This window comes from Orycteropus afer, unplaced genomic scaffold (genome assembly GCF_000298275.1).
Source record: "Orycteropus afer afer isolate SDZICR_OR568_19922 unplaced genomic scaffold, OryAfe1.0 scaffold00157, whole genome shotgun sequence".
In the NCBI taxonomy this organism is placed as follows: domain Eukaryota; kingdom Metazoa; phylum Chordata; class Mammalia; order Tubulidentata; family Orycteropodidae; genus Orycteropus; species Orycteropus afer.
Window position 1 is genome coordinate 6,878,007 of NW_006921744.1, and position 23,399 is coordinate 6,901,405.

At 43.2% G+C, this 23,399-nt stretch overlaps 1 protein-coding gene across 1 annotated transcript in view; it reads right to left on the reverse strand.

The window, feature by feature from the left end:
- Nucleotides 1-22,202, reverse strand: part of LRCH1 (leucine rich repeats and calponin homology domain containing 1) — a 343,960-nt gene extending 321,758 nt beyond the window's left edge. The window contains exon 1 of the mRNA XM_042781726.1: nucleotides 21,896-22,202. Coding sequence (XP_042637660.1) covers nucleotides 21,896-22,202 — 307 coding nt within the window. The remainder of the gene's footprint in view (nucleotides 1-21,895) is intronic.
- Nucleotides 22,203-23,399: the final 1,197 nt, after the last annotated feature.

A 23,399-nucleotide genomic window follows, 5' to 3' on the forward strand; every position in this document is an offset into this window, starting at 1 on the left:
TATGATCCTATACCTAGAAAACCCAAGAGATTCAGTCGAAAACCCTAGGGATGACAACAGTGAGATTCCGTTGCGCACCAGGCTGCCGTGACTCAGAGGGTAAGCCATACCGAGGTTAAATAAGGAAACGCTCTAAAGGATCCTGGAACTGATCCTGCCTTAACAAATGTTAACCAGTCGTCCATCCAGTTTCCTTATCAGTCAGTAACTTGGGGATAATACTTAACCTGTAAAAGGTTTTTAATGAAATAACTTTTAATTAAAATTTGAAATAAATGTTAGGAGCCAGTAAGACTGTAAGAAAAGAAGATACCCTTTGCTTTCAAGTCAATCCTGACTCAGAGCAACCCCAGAGCACAGAGTAGAACTGCCCTATTTAGGATTTCCAAGGCTGTACATCTTTAAGGAAGCAGACTGCCTCATCTTTTTCCTGTGGAGCAGCTGGTGGGTTCAAACTGCTGACCTTTTGGTTAGCAGCCCAATGCTTTAACCACAGCACCACCAGAGCTCCTTAAGATAAGAAGAGATACATATTTACATTTACTACTTAATCTCTGCCTCCCCATAGACATTTTCTCACATCTTCTTAGAGAGGAAGTGTTTGATATACATCTTCAGAGCAGTAACCAAGAACATCAAAAGATGCACAAATGCTCTATTGCCAAGAGCACAAAAAGGGGATTTTTTACTTTTATATTTTTTTAATCTGGAAGAGTTTTAAATCAATGGCAGGACTCTTGCAGAGGGCTGTGAGCTGTATTCCAAGACCACCTCTGCAGCCCACCCAACCTCCTTCCTACCTCTTCATCCATTAGCCAAAACAAGCTTCATCTAGGATACCGTTCACCTGAATACATAATGTGGCACAGAAATGCTGTTCCCCATTCCCCACTGTGAAAATCCTAAATACATTCTTCTCTATCAGACTTGCCCCCCTTGGGATTTCCCTTGGCCTGATAAATTCAAATCATACCTAAGAATGCCATTACATTGAGGAACGAATGGAAATAGCACAGAAACTCAGAAGACACAGATTCCCATCTTGGCTCAACCACTTACAAAGTAATATAACCAAAGGACCATCGTTTCATTATCTAGCCTCGGTTGCCTCACCTACAACATGGAGTAAGAAATACTGCCTACCCTACTATCCTCCAAAGATTATCTAAAGAACTGAAGAGATGTTTACAACACACTGAAACCAAGTATAGCCAAGCTTAGTGGATAGTAAGATTATGTCATAAATGTCACAATATTTCTAAGAAGTTATCTAGTCTTGAGCTTGGTGATGCAATGGCTAAGCGCTCAGCTGCTACCCAAAAGGCTGGTGGCTTGAACCCACCAACAACTCCAAAGGAGAGAAGACCTGGCTACTGGCTCCCATAAGGAGCTCTGGTGGCTCAGTGCCTAAGGCATCTGACTGCTAACCAGAAGGATGGTGGTTTAAACCCACCAGTCACTCCACAGAAGGAAGACTGGGCAATCTACTTCCATAAATGTTTACTGCCCTGGAAACCCAATGGGGTATGAGTTGGAATCAACTCAATGGCAGTGGGTGTTTTTTTTTTTTTTTTCTTCTCCCATAAAGATTACCCCATTGCTGTCAAGTCAATTCCAACTCACAGCAATGCTACAGGACACAGTAGAACTGCCCGCCCCATGGTGTTTCTAAGGCTTTAATCTTTATGGAAGCAGAATGCCATATCTTTCTTCTATGGAGCAGCTTGAGGGTTCGAGCCACTACAACCTCTTGGATAGCAGTTCAGCACTTAATCACTATCCCACCAGGGTTTCTCCAATAAAGCTTGGAGCCTAGGAAAGCCTACATGACAGTTCTACTCCTACAGGTCACTATGAGTTGAGATTAACAACAGGGCACACAACAACAACATCGTCTACTCTTTACTTGCTTCATGAGGTTTAATCGCTCATCTAAAGATGTTGTTAGTTGCCTTCTATGGAGAATTCGTGTGTCTGTCAGAGTAGAGCTGAGCTCCAAAGGATTCCCAATGACTGTGACCTTTTGGAAGCAGATCACCAGGCCTGTAATTCCTAGGTGCTTCTGGTCATGTTCGAACCACCAACCTCTCAACCAATAGACCAGTGTTTAAGTGTTTATGTCACCTAAGGATTCTTTCTAAAGATGATGGTGTCTAATAACAATAACAACAAATTCAATGTGAGGCACTGACCTAGCTCTTTAAGTATATATTAATTCATTTACTCCTCACCATAATCCTATGATTATTACCCTCACTTCATGGCAAGTAGCCACCACTAATCTGTCAGGTTGTCATGCTGTAGTGGCTGGGTATTGCTGTGATGCTATACATCAGTATTTCAGTACCAACAGGGTCATCCATAGTGGAGAAATTTCAGTGGAGCTTCCAGACTAAGACAATAATATTCCTTTGGAAAAAGGGATATTATTGGCAATCTACTTCTAAAACACTGGCCAGTGAAAATCTTATTAACAGCAGGGGTACACTGTCTGATAAAATGCAAGAAGAGCTCCTCAGGTTGGAAGGCACTTAAAATACAACTGCAGAAGAGCTGCATCATCAAAGTAGAGTAGACTTTAAAGATGTGAATGGAGTAAAGCTTTGAGAACCTTCATTTGCTGATGGGGCACAACTCAAAATTATAAGAAAGAGCTACAAACATGCATTAATAATTGGCATGTAGAATGTATAAACTGTGAATTTAGGGTAAATGGAAGTTGTCAGAAATGAAATGGAACGCTTAAAGGTTGATATCCCAGCCATTAGTGAACTGAAATGGAATGTTAGTGGCCATTTTCAATCAGACAGTCATATTATGCCAGGAATGACAAATTGAAAAGGAATGTCATTAAATTTATTGTCAAAAAGAAATTTCAAGATCTATCTTGCAGTACAATGTTGTCAGTGATAGGATATGCCTATAAGGAAGACCAGTTAATACGACTACTATTAGAATGCAAAAGTCAGAAATAAAGAAGAAGGATCAGCACTTGGAAAATATGGCCTTGCTTACAGAAACAACGCTGGAGATCGAATGATAGAATTTTGCAAAACCAATGACTTATTCAGTGCAAATACCATTTTTGAACAACATAAATGGTGACTATACACATACACCTCACCAGATGGAATACACAGAAATCAAACAGACTACATTTGTGGGAAGAGACAATGGAGAAGCTTAATATCAGTCAAAACAAGGCCAGGGGGCAACTGTAGAACAGAACATCAATTGCTCTTACATAAGTCCAAGCTAAAGTTGAAGAAAAGTCAAAGAAGTTTACAAGATCCAAAGTGGCCTTGAGTATGTCCCACCTGAATTTACAGACCATCTGAAGAACAGACTTGATACACTGAACATTAATGACCAAAGACCAGATGAGTTGTGTGATGACATCAAGGACATCATATATGAAGAAAGCAAAAGGTCATTTAAAAGGCAGGAAAGAAATAAAACACCAAAAGGGAGGGCAGAAAATATTCTGAAACTTGTTCTTGAATGTAAAATAGCTAAAGTGAAAGGCAGAAATGATGAAGTAAAATAGCTGAACGGAAGATTTCAAAGGGCAGCTCGAGAAGACAACATAAAGTATTATAATGAAATGTGCAAAGACCTTAAGTTAGAAAACCAAAAGAGAAGAACTGCACAGTGTTCCTCAAGCTGAAAAAAGAAAAAAATTCAAGTCTTGAGTTGCAATATGGTCTGATTCTATGGGCAAAATATTGCCTGACACAGGAAGCATCACTAGAAGATGGAAGGAAGAAACAGAATCACTGTACCAGAAAGAATTGGCTGATGGTCAACCGTATCAAGAAGTAGCATATGATCAAGAACTGACAGTACTGAAGAAAGAAGTCCAAGCTGCGCTTAAGACATTAGTGAAAAACAAGGCTCCAAAATTGATGGAATAACAATTGAGATGTTTCAACAAATGGATGCATGGCTAGAAACTCTCACTTGGCTATGCCAAGAAATTTGGGAGGCAGCCACCTAGCCGACTGACTGGAAGAGATCCATATTTGTGCCTATTCCAAAGAAAGGTGATCCAAAAGAATGCAGAAATCATTGAACAATATCATTAATATCACATGCAAGTAAGATTTCTGTGTGCTTATTTTACAGAAGAAAAACAGAACATATGTAACAGCATGGGAATCAAGGAAGAAAACTAACAACCAAGCAAAGTGCCCGGGGTATTGTATACCATCTCATTCATCTTCACACTGTGAGGGGTAAACAGTACTTTCACTTTAACTAATCACAAACATGAGGGTCAGAGAGGTTCAGTATATTGTCCTAAATCATAAAGTCAGTAAGTTAGGGAAATAATATTTATATATGAAATACAAAAATCAAATACAAGCGTTTAAATTCCAGCCCCTATTTCCCACAGGCAAGTATCTCTATGGCATCTGCCTCCCAGCCCCATGGCCTCACCCAATCCTAGTGCTGACCTCCTGTGAGCCCATGACCTTTGTCTGCCCTTGCTCCTCAAACCAGTGGGGAGACACAACCAGGCCGCTGGGCCCACTTCCCAAGCAGCCTGGGGAGGAGGAAGAGGGCCCTCTGAACTAGCTGGAATGGCAGGGAGGTAGCAAATTATCTTCAAAAGGCAGCAGCCTCCCAGCATGATGACAGAATCTCCAGATTTGGGAGCTCATGTCAGAACTGAGGTTGCATTTTTCCAAATTAACAATAAGGAATTACTATTAACACTGAAGAACCAAACCACAGCTGACTATTGTTTCCACACACACACACCAAAAAAAATGTATAGTATTCTAAATTCTTAAACAACCTACCTAGAAATGAACTTCGTAGACCTCCAATTTGTGAGCTGAGGATGGCCCAATATGCCTCGTTGTTGTTGTTGTTACTGTGTGCCATCAAGTCAATTCCAACTTATAGTGACCCTATATGACAGTGCAGTACTGGCCCCTAGGGTTCCCTAGGCTGTAATCTTTATGGGAACAGATCACCAGGCTTTTTCTCCCATGGAGCAATTGGTGGGTTCAAACCACTGACCTTTTCGTTAGCAGCCAGGTGCTTAACCATTGCACCATCAGAACTCTGTAACACACCTCTTTAGTACTGGGAAGTACAATGTACAAGGGCCATACATGTCCCTCAAAGCTGAACATGTTTCATCTGTAACCTCACTGTTGGTTTTATATCTTATTCTCCCAGCTTTAGACCATATGTCATTAAAGGTTTCATAGCACTTTTTTTTTTTTTTTTTTGGTGGGGCCTCATCTGAATCAGGATTGGTCTAACATGAGAAATTCTATGAAGAGAGGAAGGTTTCCCTCTACACCAAGGAAGCTGGGTGACTCCATAGAAACTGCCCTCTGATGCTGAAACTGTGTGAACCTCTGCCTGGGCTCTGACACCCACCACCCTGCTGTGTGACCTTGGTCAAATTACTTAAGATCTCTGGGTCTCAGTGTCCTCAGATACTAAGTGAGAGATATGAATGGATGACTTCTAGATTTCTAAATTCCCTCTTCGGGATGAAGTATTCAAGAAAGACATTTCAGAAAAAGAATTGGATCCACTAAAAAGGATGGGTATACCCTGTTGTTGTTATATGCCATCAAGTCAGACCCAACTCATAGCGACCCCTCCTTGGATTTCCAAGGCAGTATCACTACGAAAGTAGATTGCTCAACCTTCCTTCTGAGGAGTGGCTGGTGGGTTTGAACCGCCAGCCTTCTGGTTAGCAGACAGATGCCTTAGGCCCTAGATAACACTTATAACAGATAGGAGTTATTGAGTCCCTCCTATGGTTAAACTAGAACACTTGGAAAGCATTTAATGAGGTAATATACATAAAGCAATTGAACATTAGCTGGCACACAGAAAGTACATGGTAACATTAGCTATTGTTATTATAGTACTAGCCTCACAACAATCCTAGTAAGTACTTACTATAATTATCCATTTTATAGGTGAGGAAACTCAGACTCTGGGATTAAGTTATATGGCCAAAGTGAAATAGTTTATAAGCAACAAAGCCAAGATCTGGGCCCAGGTCTTTGAGGCTCAAGAGACCTGGCATTTAACTCTAAGCTAGCTATACTGATGAAGTAAAAGGGAGTAAAGGGCCCTCTGGCCAAAGGCTGAAAGGCTGTATCTGAAAACACCATCTGTTAATGAAAAAATACATATATTTATAAAGTACTTTCATGTATATTAAGGTGATATATATTAAGGAGGTATATTAAGGCATTTGGCTGGCCAGTGGTTTGAACCTACCAGCTGCTCCTTGGAAGAAAGATGAGGCAGTTGGCTTCAGTAAAGATTTGGAGCCTTGGAAACCCAGTGGGAGTGGCAATGAGTCGGAATCGACTCCATGGCAGTGAGTTTGGTTTGGTTTCATGTACATTATCTTCAATCCTCGCCCAATATATCTATTTTTTTTTTAAAATCATCTACAGAAGGTTGGGCAATCCTACTTCCATAGTGATACTGCCTCGGAAACTCAAGGAGGGGTCGCTATGAGTCGGGGCCGACTTGACGGCACATAACAACAACAACAACAACAACAACAACAACAGTGGCATAGTGCCTAAGGCATTTGACTGCTAACCAGAAGGTTGGCGGGTCAAACCCACCAGCCACTCCTTGGAAAGAAGACTGGGCAATCTACTTCCATAGAGATATCGCCTCAGAAACTCAAGGAGGGTTCGCTATGAGTCGGAAATGACTCAATGGCCATGAGCTTGATTTGGATTTTTGGTAGTTTCTTACACATGAGAAAACAAACAAACAAAAAGCAAACCAAACATAGTACTCACAAAGTGTTGAGTACTTATATTTTATCTGCTAACTTAAGCAATATTTGATAAAATAAAATCTCTGCCTAGCTCTATCAGTATTCATTATAACTTATTTGACTTGTGGTTGTAACATTGCTTACCAAGTACAGGCAAACCTCATTTTATTGCACTTCGCAGACAGTGAAGTTTTTTTTTTTTTACAAATTGAAGGTTTGCGACAACCCAGCATTGAGCAAGTTTATCACGCCATTTTTCCAACAGTATGTGCTCACTATGTCAAATATTGGTGATTCTCATATTTCAAGCTTTTTCATAATGTTATTGCACACTAACAGACTGCAGTATAGTGTAAACATAGCTTTTACATGCACTGGGAAACCAAAATCAAGTCATGTGACTCACTTTATTATGACATTTGTTTTATTGCAGTGGTCTAGAACCAAACCTACAATATCTCCAAGGTATGCTGTGCAAACGTTTTTATTATTGTTGAGAAAAAGCACAACTCAGAGTTCTTGGGTAGTATAAATGGTCAGGCCACTCGGCTGCTAATAAAAAGGCTGGAGGTTCAAGTACACCCAGAGGTGGAAGAAAGGTCTAATGATCTACTTCTGAAAAACTCAGCCACTGAAAACCCTATGGTGCACCATTCTACTCCAAGATACACAAGGGGTTACTTCACAGAGCCAACTTCACAGCAACTCGTTTTGGTTTCAGGAATTCTCCAATCACCAGAAAGAAGATTCTAAATTTAATAGAGATAGAAGTAGGGCCCAGACAAGCCAAAGTCATCCATCCTATAATGTAAATGTGGCTCTCTCTCCCTTTCTTAGCACATGCACGCACTCCATAGCATTTACTGAGACTAGCATGGGCACAGGAGGAAGCTAGAGCAAGTATCATGCTAGATTCTAGGGATGGAATGCCAACAAGACAGACGTAGTCCCTGGCCTTGTGGAAAGGCAGCATTAAGTTTAACCTGGTACAGGTAAAAGGTGAGTTTACTTAGGATGGGGGGAAAGCGACCAGGCATGCATAGACAAAAAATCCACTGCTGTCAAGTCGTATCCAAGTCATGGCGACCCCTCCTTGGGTTTCCGAGGCGGTATCACTACAGAAGTAGATTGCCCAACCTTCTTTCTGAGGATGGACTAGTGGGTTTGAACCGCCAGCCTTCTGGTTAGCAGTCAAATGCCTTAGGCACTATGCTACCAGAACTCCTGAGTAGACAATGCTGAGGAGTAAAAAGATTCTGTGAGGAAAGATAAAGTCGGCACCAAGAAAAATGGCAGCTGATCAGCAAGACATGTACAAATAGGAGACAACATCATGGTAGAAACCAGAAGGCTGCAGTGTGCTGAGACTATCAGTGGACCGTGAGTAGGAGAGAGAAGAAGGAACTGTCCACTGTTTATCCAGCACTTTCTGTGCTGGGTGTGGAGGGCATACAAAGATAAGGAAAAGTTAGCCCTGCCCAGCCAGGCCTCACAGGCCAGTTAAGGAGGAAAGAACTTAAACAAGGGAAAAGTACCAAAAGAAGAAGGCAATAAAACAAAAAATGCTGTGAGGAAATGATGTAATAGATGCCTCAAAGTCATGCATGATTCCGTGCTCAAGATTTGCAAGGAGAGGCAGGTCAGGGAGACCAGAGCAGGCTTGGGGAGGGGACAGAAGGAGAGCAGGGTAGACACTAACAAAGCAGAAAATGGGGGTGGGGGAGATTGGGTGGGTAAATGGCTTACAAGGGCAAAATGAAGGCATTCTAGAGGGAGGTCAAGTCAGGCAATCCGTTCATGGTGCTATCTTTGAACTGGCCACTGCTGCTGCAGAGATAAAGTGAGCTAAATCAGAGCTAAGCTGACTGAACTAGGTCAGATGTATTGATGTGATTCCTACCCTATGCAGTATAAACACACACACACACACACAAACTGCCAAAGAATATTAGAGTAATACATTGTATAGCAAATCAAGTATGTACCACATTGCAGGGGTCAGCTGTTAAAAACAAAGCCACCTGAAAAAGCCAGATGATTAGAAAAGCTAAGATGGGGGCCTCTTTCTGCCCACTTGTGGGAGGCAGTGAAGAAGAAATCCAAATGACTCAGCAAATCCACTCCTAGGTATATATCCAAAAGAACTGAAAACAGGAATGCAAACAGAAACTTGTATACCAATGTTCACTGTAGCACTATTCACAACAGCCAAGAGGTGTAAGCAACCTCAAAGTTCATCAGTAGATGAATGGATAAACATGTGTGTTGTGAGGTGCAGAAAGAAATCTGGCCTTTGTTATTGGCTCCTGAGAAACACAGCACACTGGAGGCTGATAAGTAAGAGCTGATCAGAAGGACCACCTGGTGGCCCAGTGTTAACCAGCCTTGGGAAGAATTATGTAACCTATCATGACCATGTTCTGAGCTCTGGTAGCATAGTGGCTAAAGCACTTGACTGCTAACCAGAAGGCTGGCGGTTCAAACCCACCAGCCACTCCTCGGAAGGAAGGTTGGGCAATCCTACTTCCGTAGTGATACTGCCTCAGAAACCCAAGGAGGGGTCGCTATGAGTCAGGGCCGACTCGACGGCACATAACAACAACAACATCATGACCATGTAGCAAGACCCATAAAAGCCTTGAGACTAGTGTTCAGGGAGCTTCCTGGTTGATGGGAACAACTGCTCACAGGACACAGAAGCTTTACTTTGGGAACTCTCCCAGACCTCGCCCTATGGATGTCTTCATTTGCATCCCTGTTGCCTTGCAAGGAAGGTTGGGCAATCTACTTCCATAGTGACACCACCTCGGAAACCCAAGGAGGGGTCGCTATGAATCGGGTCCAACTGGACAGCACATAACAACAACAACAACAGTCATAAGTATGGTATACAAACAAAAAACAAACTGACTACCACTGAGTCAATTCCAACTCACAGTGACCCCAATGGGGTTTCCTAGGCAGTAAATCTTTATGGAAGTAGATTGCCCCCTCTTCCTCCTACGGAGCGACTGGCAGGTTTGAACTGCCAACCTTCTGTTTAGCAGTCAAATGCCTGAGGCACTGTGCCACCAGAGCTCCTAAGTATGGTGTACACTCTACAAATTCTTTGAGTAGTTCCAGAAAAGTATGGTACCTCACAGGAATATAGGAGCCAGCAGGTCAGAAAGTAAAGATGTCATGTGGACTCCTAAACTTGTGGCTGGCATCCAAAGGGGTAGTGGGAAACCAACCCTGAATCTGTACCCAGCAAGTCAGAAACGGAAGTGTTGAGTGGACTCCCCAGACTTGCAAGCAGTATCTGCCTACTTGGCATTCTGAAGGATGTTGTCTTTTAACTTGTGAGCTCTAGCCTAGTTCCAGGTAGCTAGGTCTGCAAGAAGAGACAGTGCCACAGGAGCAGATGGCAACAAGTATGGAGAAGTGGGAGTGTGAGGACTGGATCAAGCTGTACATTTTGGGGACTGGATTCATGCTGTTCTTTGCTGCACAGGTACATACATACAATGGAACATTATTTAACATTATTATAAAGAGGAATGAAGTCCTGATAGATGGTACAAAATGTATGAACCTTAAAAACATCACACTGAGTGAAGTTAGTCAATCACAAAAGGACAAATACTGTAAGATCCCACTTAGATGAAATAGCTGGAATAGGCAAAGGAATGAAGACCAAAGTTTCTGAGTGGTTTCCAGGAGAAGAGAGGGGGGACGCGGGCCTGTCTTACTTGTCTAGTGCTACTATCAGAAATACTGCTACCAGGGGTCCTGAGACCCTGAACAGAGGTCCTTGCCTTCTACTGACAACGAATTGAATAGGAGAGGCAAAATGTCCACATGAACCACTTTATTGAAGAAAAAGGAGAGGGGCAGGGCTCACGAGGAAGAGATGGAGGAAAGGAACAAAGGATTTCCTAGGGTTTATAAAGGATTTTAGGTGGGAAAACGGTATCCTCTTTATTATAAAATAGGCGTGGATTTCTCAAAAACGGTGAGGTTGTGAAAATCAGCCAAGATGAATTCCACTGCAAAGGTTGTCAGAACAAAGATGGAACCCATCACAAAGGCTGCTGGGATGCCTGACGTGACTTATTCTGGGATGTAGTACATGTGTGATGTCTCTGGACCCTGGATCGAGTCCTGGTGAGGGACTCTCATTCTTGGCTGCCTCTCCTGGAAGGTCATTTTGTTAGTCACGTTGAATTTTAGTGCATTCTAAAATTGTTGAAGGACAACCCAGAAGGTTTTTCAGCATTTTACAACTGGTAATGTCTTATCTTGCTCAAGGGCCTGGCTTGTTAATCACAAGCAGTTCTCTGTCACCGGCAGCAATAGTTATGTCGTGGTCTACGTGGAGGCTTAGATTCCAAGAATACTAAGTGAGAGGTTGCTTGATTCAGCCAGCCCAATTCTCTGCCTGTCTCAATACCACAAGTGGATAGCTTTAACAAACAGAAATTTATTCCCTCATACTTTAGGAGGTCAGAAGTCTTAATTCAGGGTGCCAGCTCTAGGCAAAATTCTTCTCTGTCAGCTCTAGGAAAAGGTCCTCGTCGTCAATTTTCCCCTGGGTCTAGGAAGTTCTCCTCCGTGCAAGTACCCTGGGTCCAAAGGACACACTCTGTTTCCAGCTTTTCTTTCTTGGTGGTATTAGGTCCCTCTCCTCTGCTTCCTTCTCTCTCCTTTTATCTATTATAAGATTAAAGGCAATGCAGGCCACACTCTGGGGAAACTTCACTTACATTGGATCAGGATCCCCTTACATAGTGAACTGATTAAAGGTGTTAAATCCACCCTAATCCCCTTACAACTAATTTGCTGATCACATCAGGGGGATGATTACATCACTGCATAACTGTGAAATCACTAAGAATCATGCCCAGCCAAGTTGACACATGATTTTAGGACATACAATTCAATCCATGATAGGGACTCACTGCTTAACAGAAACACTGAGCTTCTGTTAAGGGGTGATGGGAAACTTTGCAAATGGGTAAGTGTGATGGTTGTAAAACATGATGAATGCAATAAATGTCACTGACTTGTACATGAAATGGCAAATGTTGTTACGTACATATTTACCACAATAAAAAAAAAGAAATCTAAGACACCAAGTGGGTGATATGTGGGAGACTCAATGAACTGGAATAGGTTCTTTCATCTCACATCCAATTCTAGGTAGTCTTCTAGCCAAGAGAGCTCAGGACAAGAGCAGAAAAAGAAACACAAACATCAAAGAAGATCCCAAAAGTGGATAAGCTGCCTCGTTGACTTAAAAATGTCCTGTAAGAGTTCAAGTACCATACACTGAGCTGGCTCAACATCAACATATTCATATAGGAGCAGTAATTTCTTCTCCAGCAAAAAAAATAAAATATTTCTCTTACACAAATCAAACATACTATTCTTCTCTGGTTTGTTTCTGTCCTAACTACATCCTCCTTTAATGCCAGTGAAGGAAAAAGTAGGTACACATACAGAATTATGACTATCAAGGCATCTCCCTTCTACTGCATTGCTGGAATAAGAAAGAGGAGCCAAATTCTCACAGTTCATCAACTTTCTGTTCATGTAAACAATCTCACTTTATTTTTTAATTACTTTGTGGGAACAGATGGCTCCCAAATGTACTACTTCATACAACACAATATAGGAAAGCCATACCACTGAACTCTTAAATTAAGATGAAGAAAATATGGGTATGTTTCAAGCACAAGTCTATTGCTAGGCCTGCTTCTTCCAAATGAGGTTTACTTGTTATTCTGACCTTTATTTTTTTTAATGCCCCCCATATTTTTTTCTTTTCTTTGTTGTTTAATTCATATCACATGTACAACTATCTGAAATATCATCAAAAAAAAAAAAAAAAAAAAAAAACTCACTGCCATTGCGTCAGTTCCGACACTTAGCAACCCCTCCTTGGGTTTCCGAGGTGGTATCTCTACAGAAATAGATTGCCCAGTCTTCTTTCTGATGAGTGGCTGGTGGACTTGAACCACCAGCCTTCTGGTTAGCACTCAAATGCCTGCAGGCACTATGCCACCAGAACTCCTGAAAAAAATTCAGGCGCAGAAAAACTAATGCAAAATGGTACCAGTGATGAAGCCTCTGGGCCTCCCAGGAGTTAGGAAAAAAGACATCAACTATGTAAATATAGTTGAGATCTAGGTCTTATACTCTTAAAAAATATCTTGTAATAGATTATAATTTTATATTTTTAAAGAATCACTGCAATTAGCACTGAATTACCTTAACTCTAACAACAGACACAATCAGTAAAAGAATTCACAAGTTGGTAAAATCATGTGTAAACCAGCTTCAGCAAAAGTCTAATTTTCCAGAGAGCTAAACAAATTTTAGAAAGTAGGCTCATAAACAGGTTTTTGTGAGGCTCAGACCAAAGCTCAAATTATGTCTGGCTGATGAACCTATAACTACCTTAAGTAAAGTGAAGAGCATGTCTGTAACATTAATTACCAGATCTCCAATAAAGGACACTCAGTACAGCATCTAGGGAAGAGATGGTTATGGGGAAATAGTAAGAAAAAGTAAATGCGGCCCAGCCTAATTATAAAATCTTTATAAGTATGTGAAAGGGAAAAAAATAAGAAATAGAAAAGAAAAAAAAAAAGAAACAAATTATGTTTAAAAGCAATAATGAAAGAGAGTAACAAGATAGAAAGGAAACAGTGAGAGGAAATTGACTTATGAATTGCTCAACAGCAAAATGGATTTCAAAAGGAATCTAACCTTGAACTGCTTACAGTAGAATATGGTTTAGAATTGCTACACCACAGCATGCAAAATTTAAATGGGCCAAATACAACCTGAAAACAGTCCTGGTCAATAAATTAAATAAAAAACTTATAATGATAGGGTGTGTCAAATTTTTGCCTATTATCTGACACCCACCCAAAATCAAGTAAGATGTAACACTGACTGACAAATCATCCAGTGGAATCATTTCCTTGATCAAGGTCAAACCTTGGGCTGTCCTGTCATAAACTGGCACAGCCCAAAACAAAATCCCCAGAGGTTCCATGGCCTATAATTGTATGCTGTTGCTCCAGAAACATGATTAGTATGTTCCTGCTGTTTCAATAAAGCAGCCTATAATGCGAGCAATGAGAATTGCATGTGTGCTTTTGGAGAGCGTTTGTGCCATACCACAGACACATACAGCAGCAAATCCAGACAAGTTGCAGAGCCACTACATATATTACAGAGCCTCTAGGAGGTAGGCACTCCACACTACTAATCGAGAGGCTGACAGTTCAAACCCACCCAGAGCCACCTCAGAGGACAGGCCTGGTGATCTGCTTCTGAAAGGTCACAGCCTTGACAACCCTTTAGAGTGCAATTCTGCTCCGACATACACGGGGTTGCCGTAAGAAGAAAAGGCCAGATGCCAAATGCTTGGTTGGTTATACATATTGAACCTTAAAAAAAAATAAATTAAAAAAAGCGCCATTGAGTCAATTTCGACTCATAGCAACTCTATAGGACAGAGTAGTAGAACCGCCCCATAGGGTTTCCAAGGCTGTAAATCTTTACAGAAGCAGACCACCTCATCTTTCTCCCAAGGAACAGCTGGTGGGTTTGAACCATCAACCTTTTGGTTAGCAGCTCAATGCTTTAACCACAGCACCACCAGAGTTCCTATATTGAGTTTTAGTTGTTCTAAAAGCTTTTGATATTAAAAATCCTCTATACTTTAACAAGGAACTGATCAACAAAAAATAATAATAGGAAGGAAAAGGATATGACTAATAGTTTATAAATTAAAATGTAATGAATAAAGGTATTTATATGATAGTGACCACCACAAAAAAAGATAGTTACTGTAATAATTAATAAATTAAATAACAGAAAAATAACTTGAAACTAGATATGCCAATGAAAGAATGTAAGTTTTAATAAAACACATGTGATTTCAAAAGTGTCATTATACTTACAGTGAAAAATCTTCACAGCCAAACTTATGGAACAGAATATGTTTCTGAGAATGAATAGATTTCTTTATCAAGTCCTGTGTGAATTCCAATGACTTAAGAATGCTAATATCCCAAGGACTCAATTGCTATAGAATAGGAGTGGGGTGGGAAAGTCAGCCCTCTGCAGATAAGCCTGCCCACAAATCTCAGAGAAGATTCTTTGAATCTGTACAGACATTAGAGAGAGCTAGCTCAGCAGACCAAGGGCCTCAGTCCCACAGGCTGACAAATCCCAGGCCTCAGCCATTTCTAGTGTCCTTAATAAAGGATCCTAAGAGCTCTTTGGAGGAGCTCTGGTAGCATAGTGGCTAAGACACTTGCCTGCTAACCAGACGGCTGGCGGTTCAAACCCACCAGCCACTCCTCGGAAGGAAGGTTGGGCAATCCTACTTCCGTAGTGATACTGCCTCGGAAACCCAAGGAGGGGTCGCTATGAGTCGGGGCTGACTCGACGGCACATAACAACAACAACAACAAAGAGCTCTTTGGTAGCATAGTGGCTAAGACACTTGCCTGCTAACCAGACGGCTGGCGGTTCAAACCCACCAGCCACTCCTCGGAAGGAAGGTTGGGCAATCCTACTTCCGTAGTGATACTGCCTCGGAAACCCAAGGAGGGGTCGCTATGAGTCGGGGCGACTCGACGGCACATAACAACAACAACAACAAGAGCTCTTTGAGTGTTATTCCATTATAGGATGGGGTAACATAACCTGAGAGGTGGACTTAAACGCCCTATCTTATTCTTTTATTCACAGAATCTTAGGTTGCCAGGTTCTCACTTCTTATCTTGGAAACATCTCTCCAACCACAGACTGAGGAATGGCTGATGGGTTTGAACCACCAGCCTTCCGGTTAGCAGTCAAATGTCTTAAGCACTGTGCCACTAGAGCTCCTAGACTGTTCATAGGCACTTCTATCCAAACCCTACTCATCCTACAAAATCTGGCCCAAACTCTACTTCTACTAATGAAAGTCTTCCTAACTTTGTTGTTATTGTTAGTTGCTGTGCAGTTGACTGACTCATGGTGACCCTCATGCACAAGAGAACAAAATGTTGCGCAGCCTTGTGCCATTTTCGGGATTGTTAGTATGCTCATGTCCATTGTTAGGGGCACTGTGTACTGTGAGTGCCTACCAACCTACAGGGCTGACTGTCCAACACTACTGTTGTTGTTGTTGTTGTTATGTGCTGTCGAGTCGGACCCAACCCTCCTTGGGTTTCCGAGGCAGTATCACTATGGAGCTCTGGTAGCATAGTGCCTAAGGCACTTGACTTCTAACCAGAAGGCTGGCAGTTCAAACCCACCAGCCACTCCTCGGAAGGAAGATGGGGCAATCTACTTCCGTAGCGATATCACCTCGGAAACCCAAGGAGGGGTCGCTATGAGTCAGGTCTGACTCGACGGCACACAACAACAACAACATCACTACGGAAGTAGATCCTTCCTTCCCAGGAGTGGCTGGTGGGTTTGAACCGCCAGCCTTCTGGTTAGCATTCAAGTGCCTATGTTACTTTAATGGTTAATCCTGGCAGTTCAAACCCACCCCAGAGGCACCTCAGAAGACAGGCCTGGCAATCTGCTTCTGAAAGGTCACAGCCTTGACCACCCTTTGGAGTGCAGTTCTACTCTGACACACATGGGACCGTGTGTCTGCCATGGGACAGAGCAGAACTGCCCCACAGGGCTTCCTTAACTGTAATCTTCATGGGAGCAGAATGCCAGATCTTTCTCCTGTGAAGCTGTTTGGGTGGGTTCCAAAAGCCAACATCTCAGTAAATAGCTGAGCGCTTCACCACTGTGCCACTATACTGGATAATATTCTCCTTCCTAACTAGTGTAATGGAAATCATCATTTTCCTTTGAATTCTGCAGACAGTGTTTATCTATGCTATTTGGCAGGGCACATTGACCTGTCTTGTGGCCTGACTCTCCCAGTTTCCCAGAACTATTACTGTCACTTAGCATCTTAGTCATTTCTGTCTTGTCTTATACTTTGCATCTCCTACAGTACTTCACACTCCACACATGAAAGGGCTCAGTGAATACTTTTCATGCTGCACTTCTGTATTCTTGCCATCATAACCTCTTCATTTTCCACAGTCTCTGCTGCTACTGGCAACCTCAAAAAGATGTTGGCAAAGACACGTTCCACCCTTCTAAAAGTGACCAACTTTCAACAAGTGCTCTGAACGAGTCTAAGGACTTACTTTTTGTTTTCTAGAACCTCCTGAAATCACACTGAGGCACATACCTTCTTTCTCTTCTTTTCAATCCCCTTTGGTTTAGTCAAACTAACACCCTTTCAAGAAGCCCTGGTGGCACTAGGATTGTGTGCTCAGCTCCTAACCCAAAAGTTCAGTGGTTCTGTAGGAGAAAAATCTGGCAATGTGCTACCATAAAGGAAGCAGGAAATCCTATGGGGAAATTCTACTCTGTCACATACAGTCACTATGAGTCAGAATCAACTCAACGGCACCTAACAACAATAACACCCTTTTAAATGTCTTCATCCAAAATGACACTACTTAGTAAATCATCAGGACAAAATCTTCTTCCCTGATACACATTCGTTTACTTCTTTGTATTAGGTCCAATTTTATGCTTTAGTTTATATTTTCTTAGTAGTCATTACTTGTTTTAACAAGCCACCTCAAATCATCAATCAAGGTACCATGTACATTTTATCCATATTGTAAGTCTTACTCCTCATCTTGTAAAATCTATTTCTGAACTTATCTTTCCACTTCCACATCCAACTAGAGTGAAAACTCCTTACGAACAGGGATTCTCTTTTGTTCGCTGCTATAAATCCTTTGTCTAGAAGAATGCCTGGCACTTAATAAATGCTCAGTAGATATGTGTTAAACGAATGTTGGTTGCACGACTCTCCTCCAGAAAGCCTCCCATGTGCATCTCTCCACCCATCACTCAGCTTAATAAAAAAAATGGTCAAGAACATGAACACTAAAGTTAGGCCATCAGGGTCAAGTCACTGGTTCACCATCTAACTAGGAGTATAATCTTAAGCATATTACCTCTTCTCTCAATCTAAATTTCTACACCTATAAAGTGAGAATCCACCATCTGTCTTGTCAGTTTGTCATGCTGGGGTGGCTTGCATGTTGCTATGATACTGGAAACTATGCCAGCAGTATTTCATGTATGAGCAGGATCATCTATTGTGGATAGGCCTCAGCAGAGCTTCCAGATTAAGACAGACTAGGAAGAGAGAACCCTGGTGAAGTATTTCCAAAAATTACTCAATGTATGGATCACAACAGTACACTGCCTGATAAAAGTACCAGAAAATGAGTCCCCTACATTGGCCAAAACAGTGGAATCAAGGAAACCAATGACCGTGAAAATGGTGCAAGAGCAGACAACATTTGATTCTGTTGTACATGAGGTCATCATGAGTGGAAGCTAATCATTGGCAACTGGAAACAATAACAAAAAAAAAAAAAAAAAAAATGAGGCTATGAAGAGGCCTTGATTGATGATGAGTAAGGCAATGCAGATAAAGTACTTGGCACATAGTGACAGACACATTCCAAGTACTAATTGCGGTTATTTTGTTCCTCTTCTCTTTCAGACAGTGTCTTTTCTTGCTGCAACCAAACCTGCTTGGACCAGCCTTTCTCTCTCTTCCTAAGCTATTAAAGACTGAAACCTGACAATTTAACTCAAACACAAGTAAATTAACAGGCTCAAAGTGAGGGCCTAGGCGCTTCTTTCCTATGAATAAAGTATCACTTCAGTGAGAGCTCAGACACAAATTGAGGGGGTTCAGAACCTTCATGTTTCTTTACCTCCTGGTTTCTACTCAGTTCAGATAAGCCACTTGAGGAAAGACTGCAGTCCTGGGAAAGTGGCTGCCAGAAGAGTTACTTTTCCAAAGTATAAACCAAATGGCCTACTAAAACAACTTAACAGTGAGAAAAAGCTTTCTTTGTTATTCCCTGTCTTATAAAATTTATGAAAAAGTACACTTTTAAAAATACATCTTAGGCCTTTAAAGATCTTCATATACTATCTTGATTTTAAGAGATATTCTGAAAACACTAGCCAAGAGAAACCACTATCTTTGTGTATATTACTACTTTCATTTTTAAACTCTATTAAACTCTTTATGTACAAGAAATGTCAACACTGTGCAAACTGGAGGTAATTTTAACTCTTGCTTTATTTTTCTTTTTGCTCTCCCAAATAAGGAACTATGTTCAAGTAAATACTTCTTTTGAACAAAAAAGTAAAAGATATGTGGTTTATACCCAGCTTTTGACCTAAGGCAAAGATGTTTTGCAGAAGCAAATCTTTAAAACATGTAAGTATTTAAATTCCATTTAAAATAACTGGCTATGTAGAATGTGCTTTATCTTTAATGGGTTGTCTTAAGTTTCTAAAAATCTAGTGACCCCCTCTCCCATCAATATTTCATTTTTGGATGAAGTTAGGCACAGTGATTAAGCTCTGGCCTGGTAACTGAAAGGTCTACAGGTGAAACTCACCAGTGGCTCCACAGGAGAAAAGACATGGTGATCTGCTCCTATAAAGATTAAAGCCTAGGAAATTCTACGAGGCAGTTTTACTCTGTCCTGTAAGGAGCTCTGGTAGCACAGTGTCTAAGGCTTCTGACTGCCAACCAGAAGGCTGGTGGTTCAAACCCACTGGCCACTCAGCAGAAGCAAGACTGGGCAATCTACTCCTGTAAAGATTTACCACCTCAGAAACCCAATGGGGGTTGCTATGAGTTGGAACTGACTTGAAGGCAGTGGGTTTGGTTTTGGCTTATATGGTTATTATGAGTTGTAATCAACTGGACAGCACACAACAAGAGTAACATTAAACCTATCGATTTCAATTAGAATTTTCTGAAAATTAAACTCCTTGGAAGGAAGGTTGGGCAATCTGCTTTTGTAGTGGTATCACCTCAGAAACCCAAGGAGGGGTCGCTATGAGTCAGATCCGACGTGACGGTAGTGAGTTTGGTAGAAGTGAAGCTCATAATCAAAACTCACAACCTAAGGACACAAGCAAAGTGAGGAGAGAAAAATATTTTTAAGCATTTGCTTCACATGGTATGAGTTTAACTGAAAGATGTGATCCTTGCTCTGAAAAGCATTAGTTTTCTCAAAGAAACACCAACAAAACAGATAGCTCCAGTGCACCTAACTTTAAAAATAACTGTCAGCCTAACTCAAGTAAAGGAACAACTTTCAAGGCATGCCCCCACCAACCTTCTGAAAATAAATACACATATTATTGGTTAAATAAGAAGCTTTGGTGCCACAGTAGGAGCTCTGGTAGCATAGTGCCTCAGGCATTTGAGTGCTAACTAGAAGGCTGGTGGTTTAAACCCACCAGCCACTCCTCAGAAGGAAGACAGGGCAATCTACTTCTATAAAAATACCACCTCAAGTATCCAAGGAGGGGTCGCTATGAATCGGAACTGATTCAATGGCAATGAGTTTGGTTTTAGTTTACTGGTCAAATATTGCTCTAATATTTCCTGCTTTCTATCCAACCTTCCATATTTCACAACATACTCCATGGCAAAAGGGAAGTTAAGCTTAATAATGGATTTTTTTTTAAGTTAATGATTGAGGCAATTCTTGGAATAACTTCCCTTTCAGAAGATCTAGCTAAGAGGTCCTATCCAGAGACTCCCCAGCTGTTGACAGCACAACTCTGGAAATCCCCTCCTTCTTGCCCATTCCTGTCTATCCCTAAACCCAAATTACAAAGTTTAATGACCCTGTAGTGCCAGGTTTGACGCCAAAGAACTCAGAACTCATCTAAATATTCATTAAGGCTCTTAATAAATGATTATTGAATAAAAGGGGGGAGGGGGACAGAGGCATCAGAAACCTGATCTCCAAAAGGTAACTAACTGCCTGCTACCTCATCCCATCCCCTTGCTCCCAGCAAAGTGGGAATCTTAAACTATCCATAACAACTCTGCAATGAGATCAACTGTAGGAGTTCTGACACTCGGGCCACAACGTGATGACAGCCAGAGGTCCAAACAGTGGCTCCAAAATGGGGCACCAACTGCCCTGCGAAATACTGGACGCTTACCATGGCACAAACTCTTCCCAAAGCACTGAAAGGGGCAGTCAGAAACCAAGTCAAAGCTGCGTGGATCCCAAGACCCGGATCCCATTCTAACACTCTGCTTCCTGTTTATAGATCCTGCTCCTGTAACTCAACTACCAAAAAGAAAACAGACGTTTCAGAAGTTATGTCAACACATGACATAACTTGAAAAAACTAGCTGCTCGCTGGCGCGAGTTACAACTTGCAGGGCTCGCACAAGAAAACCGGCTCATTTTAATTACTTTTACTATGCCCTGCCTTCCCTTCCAGGGCCCCAGAAAAATATCAGGTTACTGAGAACTAGGTAGCCTCACTGGTAGAAGCAAAACTGCGTGGGTGACTAACGCCAGGCAAGTAAAGAGAGTCGATCGACTCCGAAGCGAATGCCCGTTCGGATTCACTACAATCCCGGCGGCTCCTTTCCTCGCACAGGCGCAGGAAGAGGAAGCCTTGGCACCTCCTCGCAGTCGGCACCAATCGCTCTGTGATGTCGCGGAGAGGGCCTCGCGGCACCGAGCCAGTGCCCTCGGGTCTACCCAGGGCGCGCCACCTTTGTCTGCGTTTCCCCACCAGGATAGGCAACGCCTGGATGAAAAGAAGGCTTGCTATGATCAGAGGCACAGACTCAGCTGTCCGCGCCCCTACGCGGGGCCCAGGAAGCCACCGCTGCCGCCTGAATCCTCCCACTTCCACTGTACGCACGCAGCGCACCCAAGTCTCAGCCCCGGCTACTTCCCCCGGCACGGCCGCCTCAGGGGCGCTTGGGGAGCAACGGCCGAGCTCACCCGTGCTCTATGGACACCAAGCCGCGGCCGCCGGGTGAGGCGGGGCCCCCATGCCCTCTGCAGGGCTACCTCGCCTTCTCCCGCGCGGGCCCCTGACTCAGTACAGCACAGGCGCTGTACCCCCTGCAAGGCCAAATCTTCGACTGGCCGCAACGTTGGGGAAGGCAGGACAGCCAGACAGCCAGTCATCCACATCCAGCCACTGCCTGCCGCGCGTATCGTAGTCCCCTCTCACCTGCTTGCACCGTGTCCGAGAGGTCGTGGCCGGGCGCGGCAGTCCTTGGAAATTCTTTCAATTTCCGGGCGCTGAGGTTCAAGCCCCCGGAGTTCGCAGCCTCCTCTAGCGCGCGCTCCAAACCCCGGTTCAAGGGCAGGTTGAAACCCCCGCCGCCGCCACCGCCCCCTCCCCCGGCCCCGCTGCTGGCTCCGGCTCCTCCGTGGTGGTGATGGTGGTGGTGGTGGTGGGGATGATGATGTGGGTGCAGAGTAGCCCCCGAGAGGGCAGGGACAAAAGGTTGGGGTTCGCTTCCCGGCGTCGCCATCTTCCCCCGGGCCCCCCAACCCGCCCTGCCGCTCCTGCGGGGGGTCACGGCTTTCCCCGGGAAGGCAGGCTGCAGCCGGGCTGAGTCCCTGCAGTGCTCCACCAAGAGACGCTGGAAGACGGGAAGGAGGGTGTGGGGAAGCGCGCAAGAGTGGGGAGGCGGCAGTGGCAGCAGGTCTTGAAGGTTTCCCGTCCCCAGGAAGCTAAGGACGGCTGCGGCGGCGGCAGCGCGCATGTGTCTCCTCCCGCCCCTGCTCCCTCCTCTCGGCGTCTCTCCCCTCCTCCGCCGCCCGCTCTCCCCTCCTCCCTCCCACCACTTCGTCAGCCAGCCAGAGCCTTCCTCCCCGGCTGTTTCGCTGTGCTTGGCAAGGGAAGTGGGGTAGTGAAGTGACTGCTTGCATGAACGTGACTTTCAGTCAGGCAGCACCCCTTTACTTTGCTTTTCTCTGCTCCTGGGACTAGAGGTTGTGGCTCTGGAGGCATAGTGCCTAAGGCATTTGACTGCTAACCACAAGGCTGCCGGTTCAAATTCACCAGCCACTCCTTGGAAGGCAGATTGGGCAATCCTTTTCCATAGAGATACCGCCTGGGAAACCCAAGGAGGGGTCGAATACTCGAGGACAGTGAGTTTGGTTTTAAGAATATGGCATTTGACTGCTAACAAAAATGTCAGCTGTTAAGCTCACCAGCCGCTCTAGGGAAGGAAGATGGGGGGATCTACTTTTGTAAAGATTTACAGCCTGGAAAACCCAATGGAGGTCGCTATGATTCGGAATCTACTCGATGGCACTGAGTTTGGTTTTTTGGTTTTAAGACGGCAATGAGGCCAGAGATGGAATCTGAAATGAAATGAGTTCACTGGGCGGTGACATTATCTCAATTCAACATGTCACTCCAGTAACTTGACCCAGAAGTCCGCCAGAGTCTGTTTTCACTGTGAGGTCAGCCCAACAGATGCCACCTCATTTGAGAGAAGACGTAATGATATACAGCTGACATTTGGTCGCCTCCAGTGACCAAGGCCCTGGTATAAGTCGCCTATGTAAATTATCTCATTAACCCAAGAACCCCTTGAGTATCTGGTAAAGCTGTTTTCCCCAACCTACAGAGGAAGTTGAGAAACCTGTGTAAGGTCACCCATGCAGTCAGAGGTGGAGCAGGATTCCAGCTTGTAGCCTTCAGCTCTAGAATTTGCCCT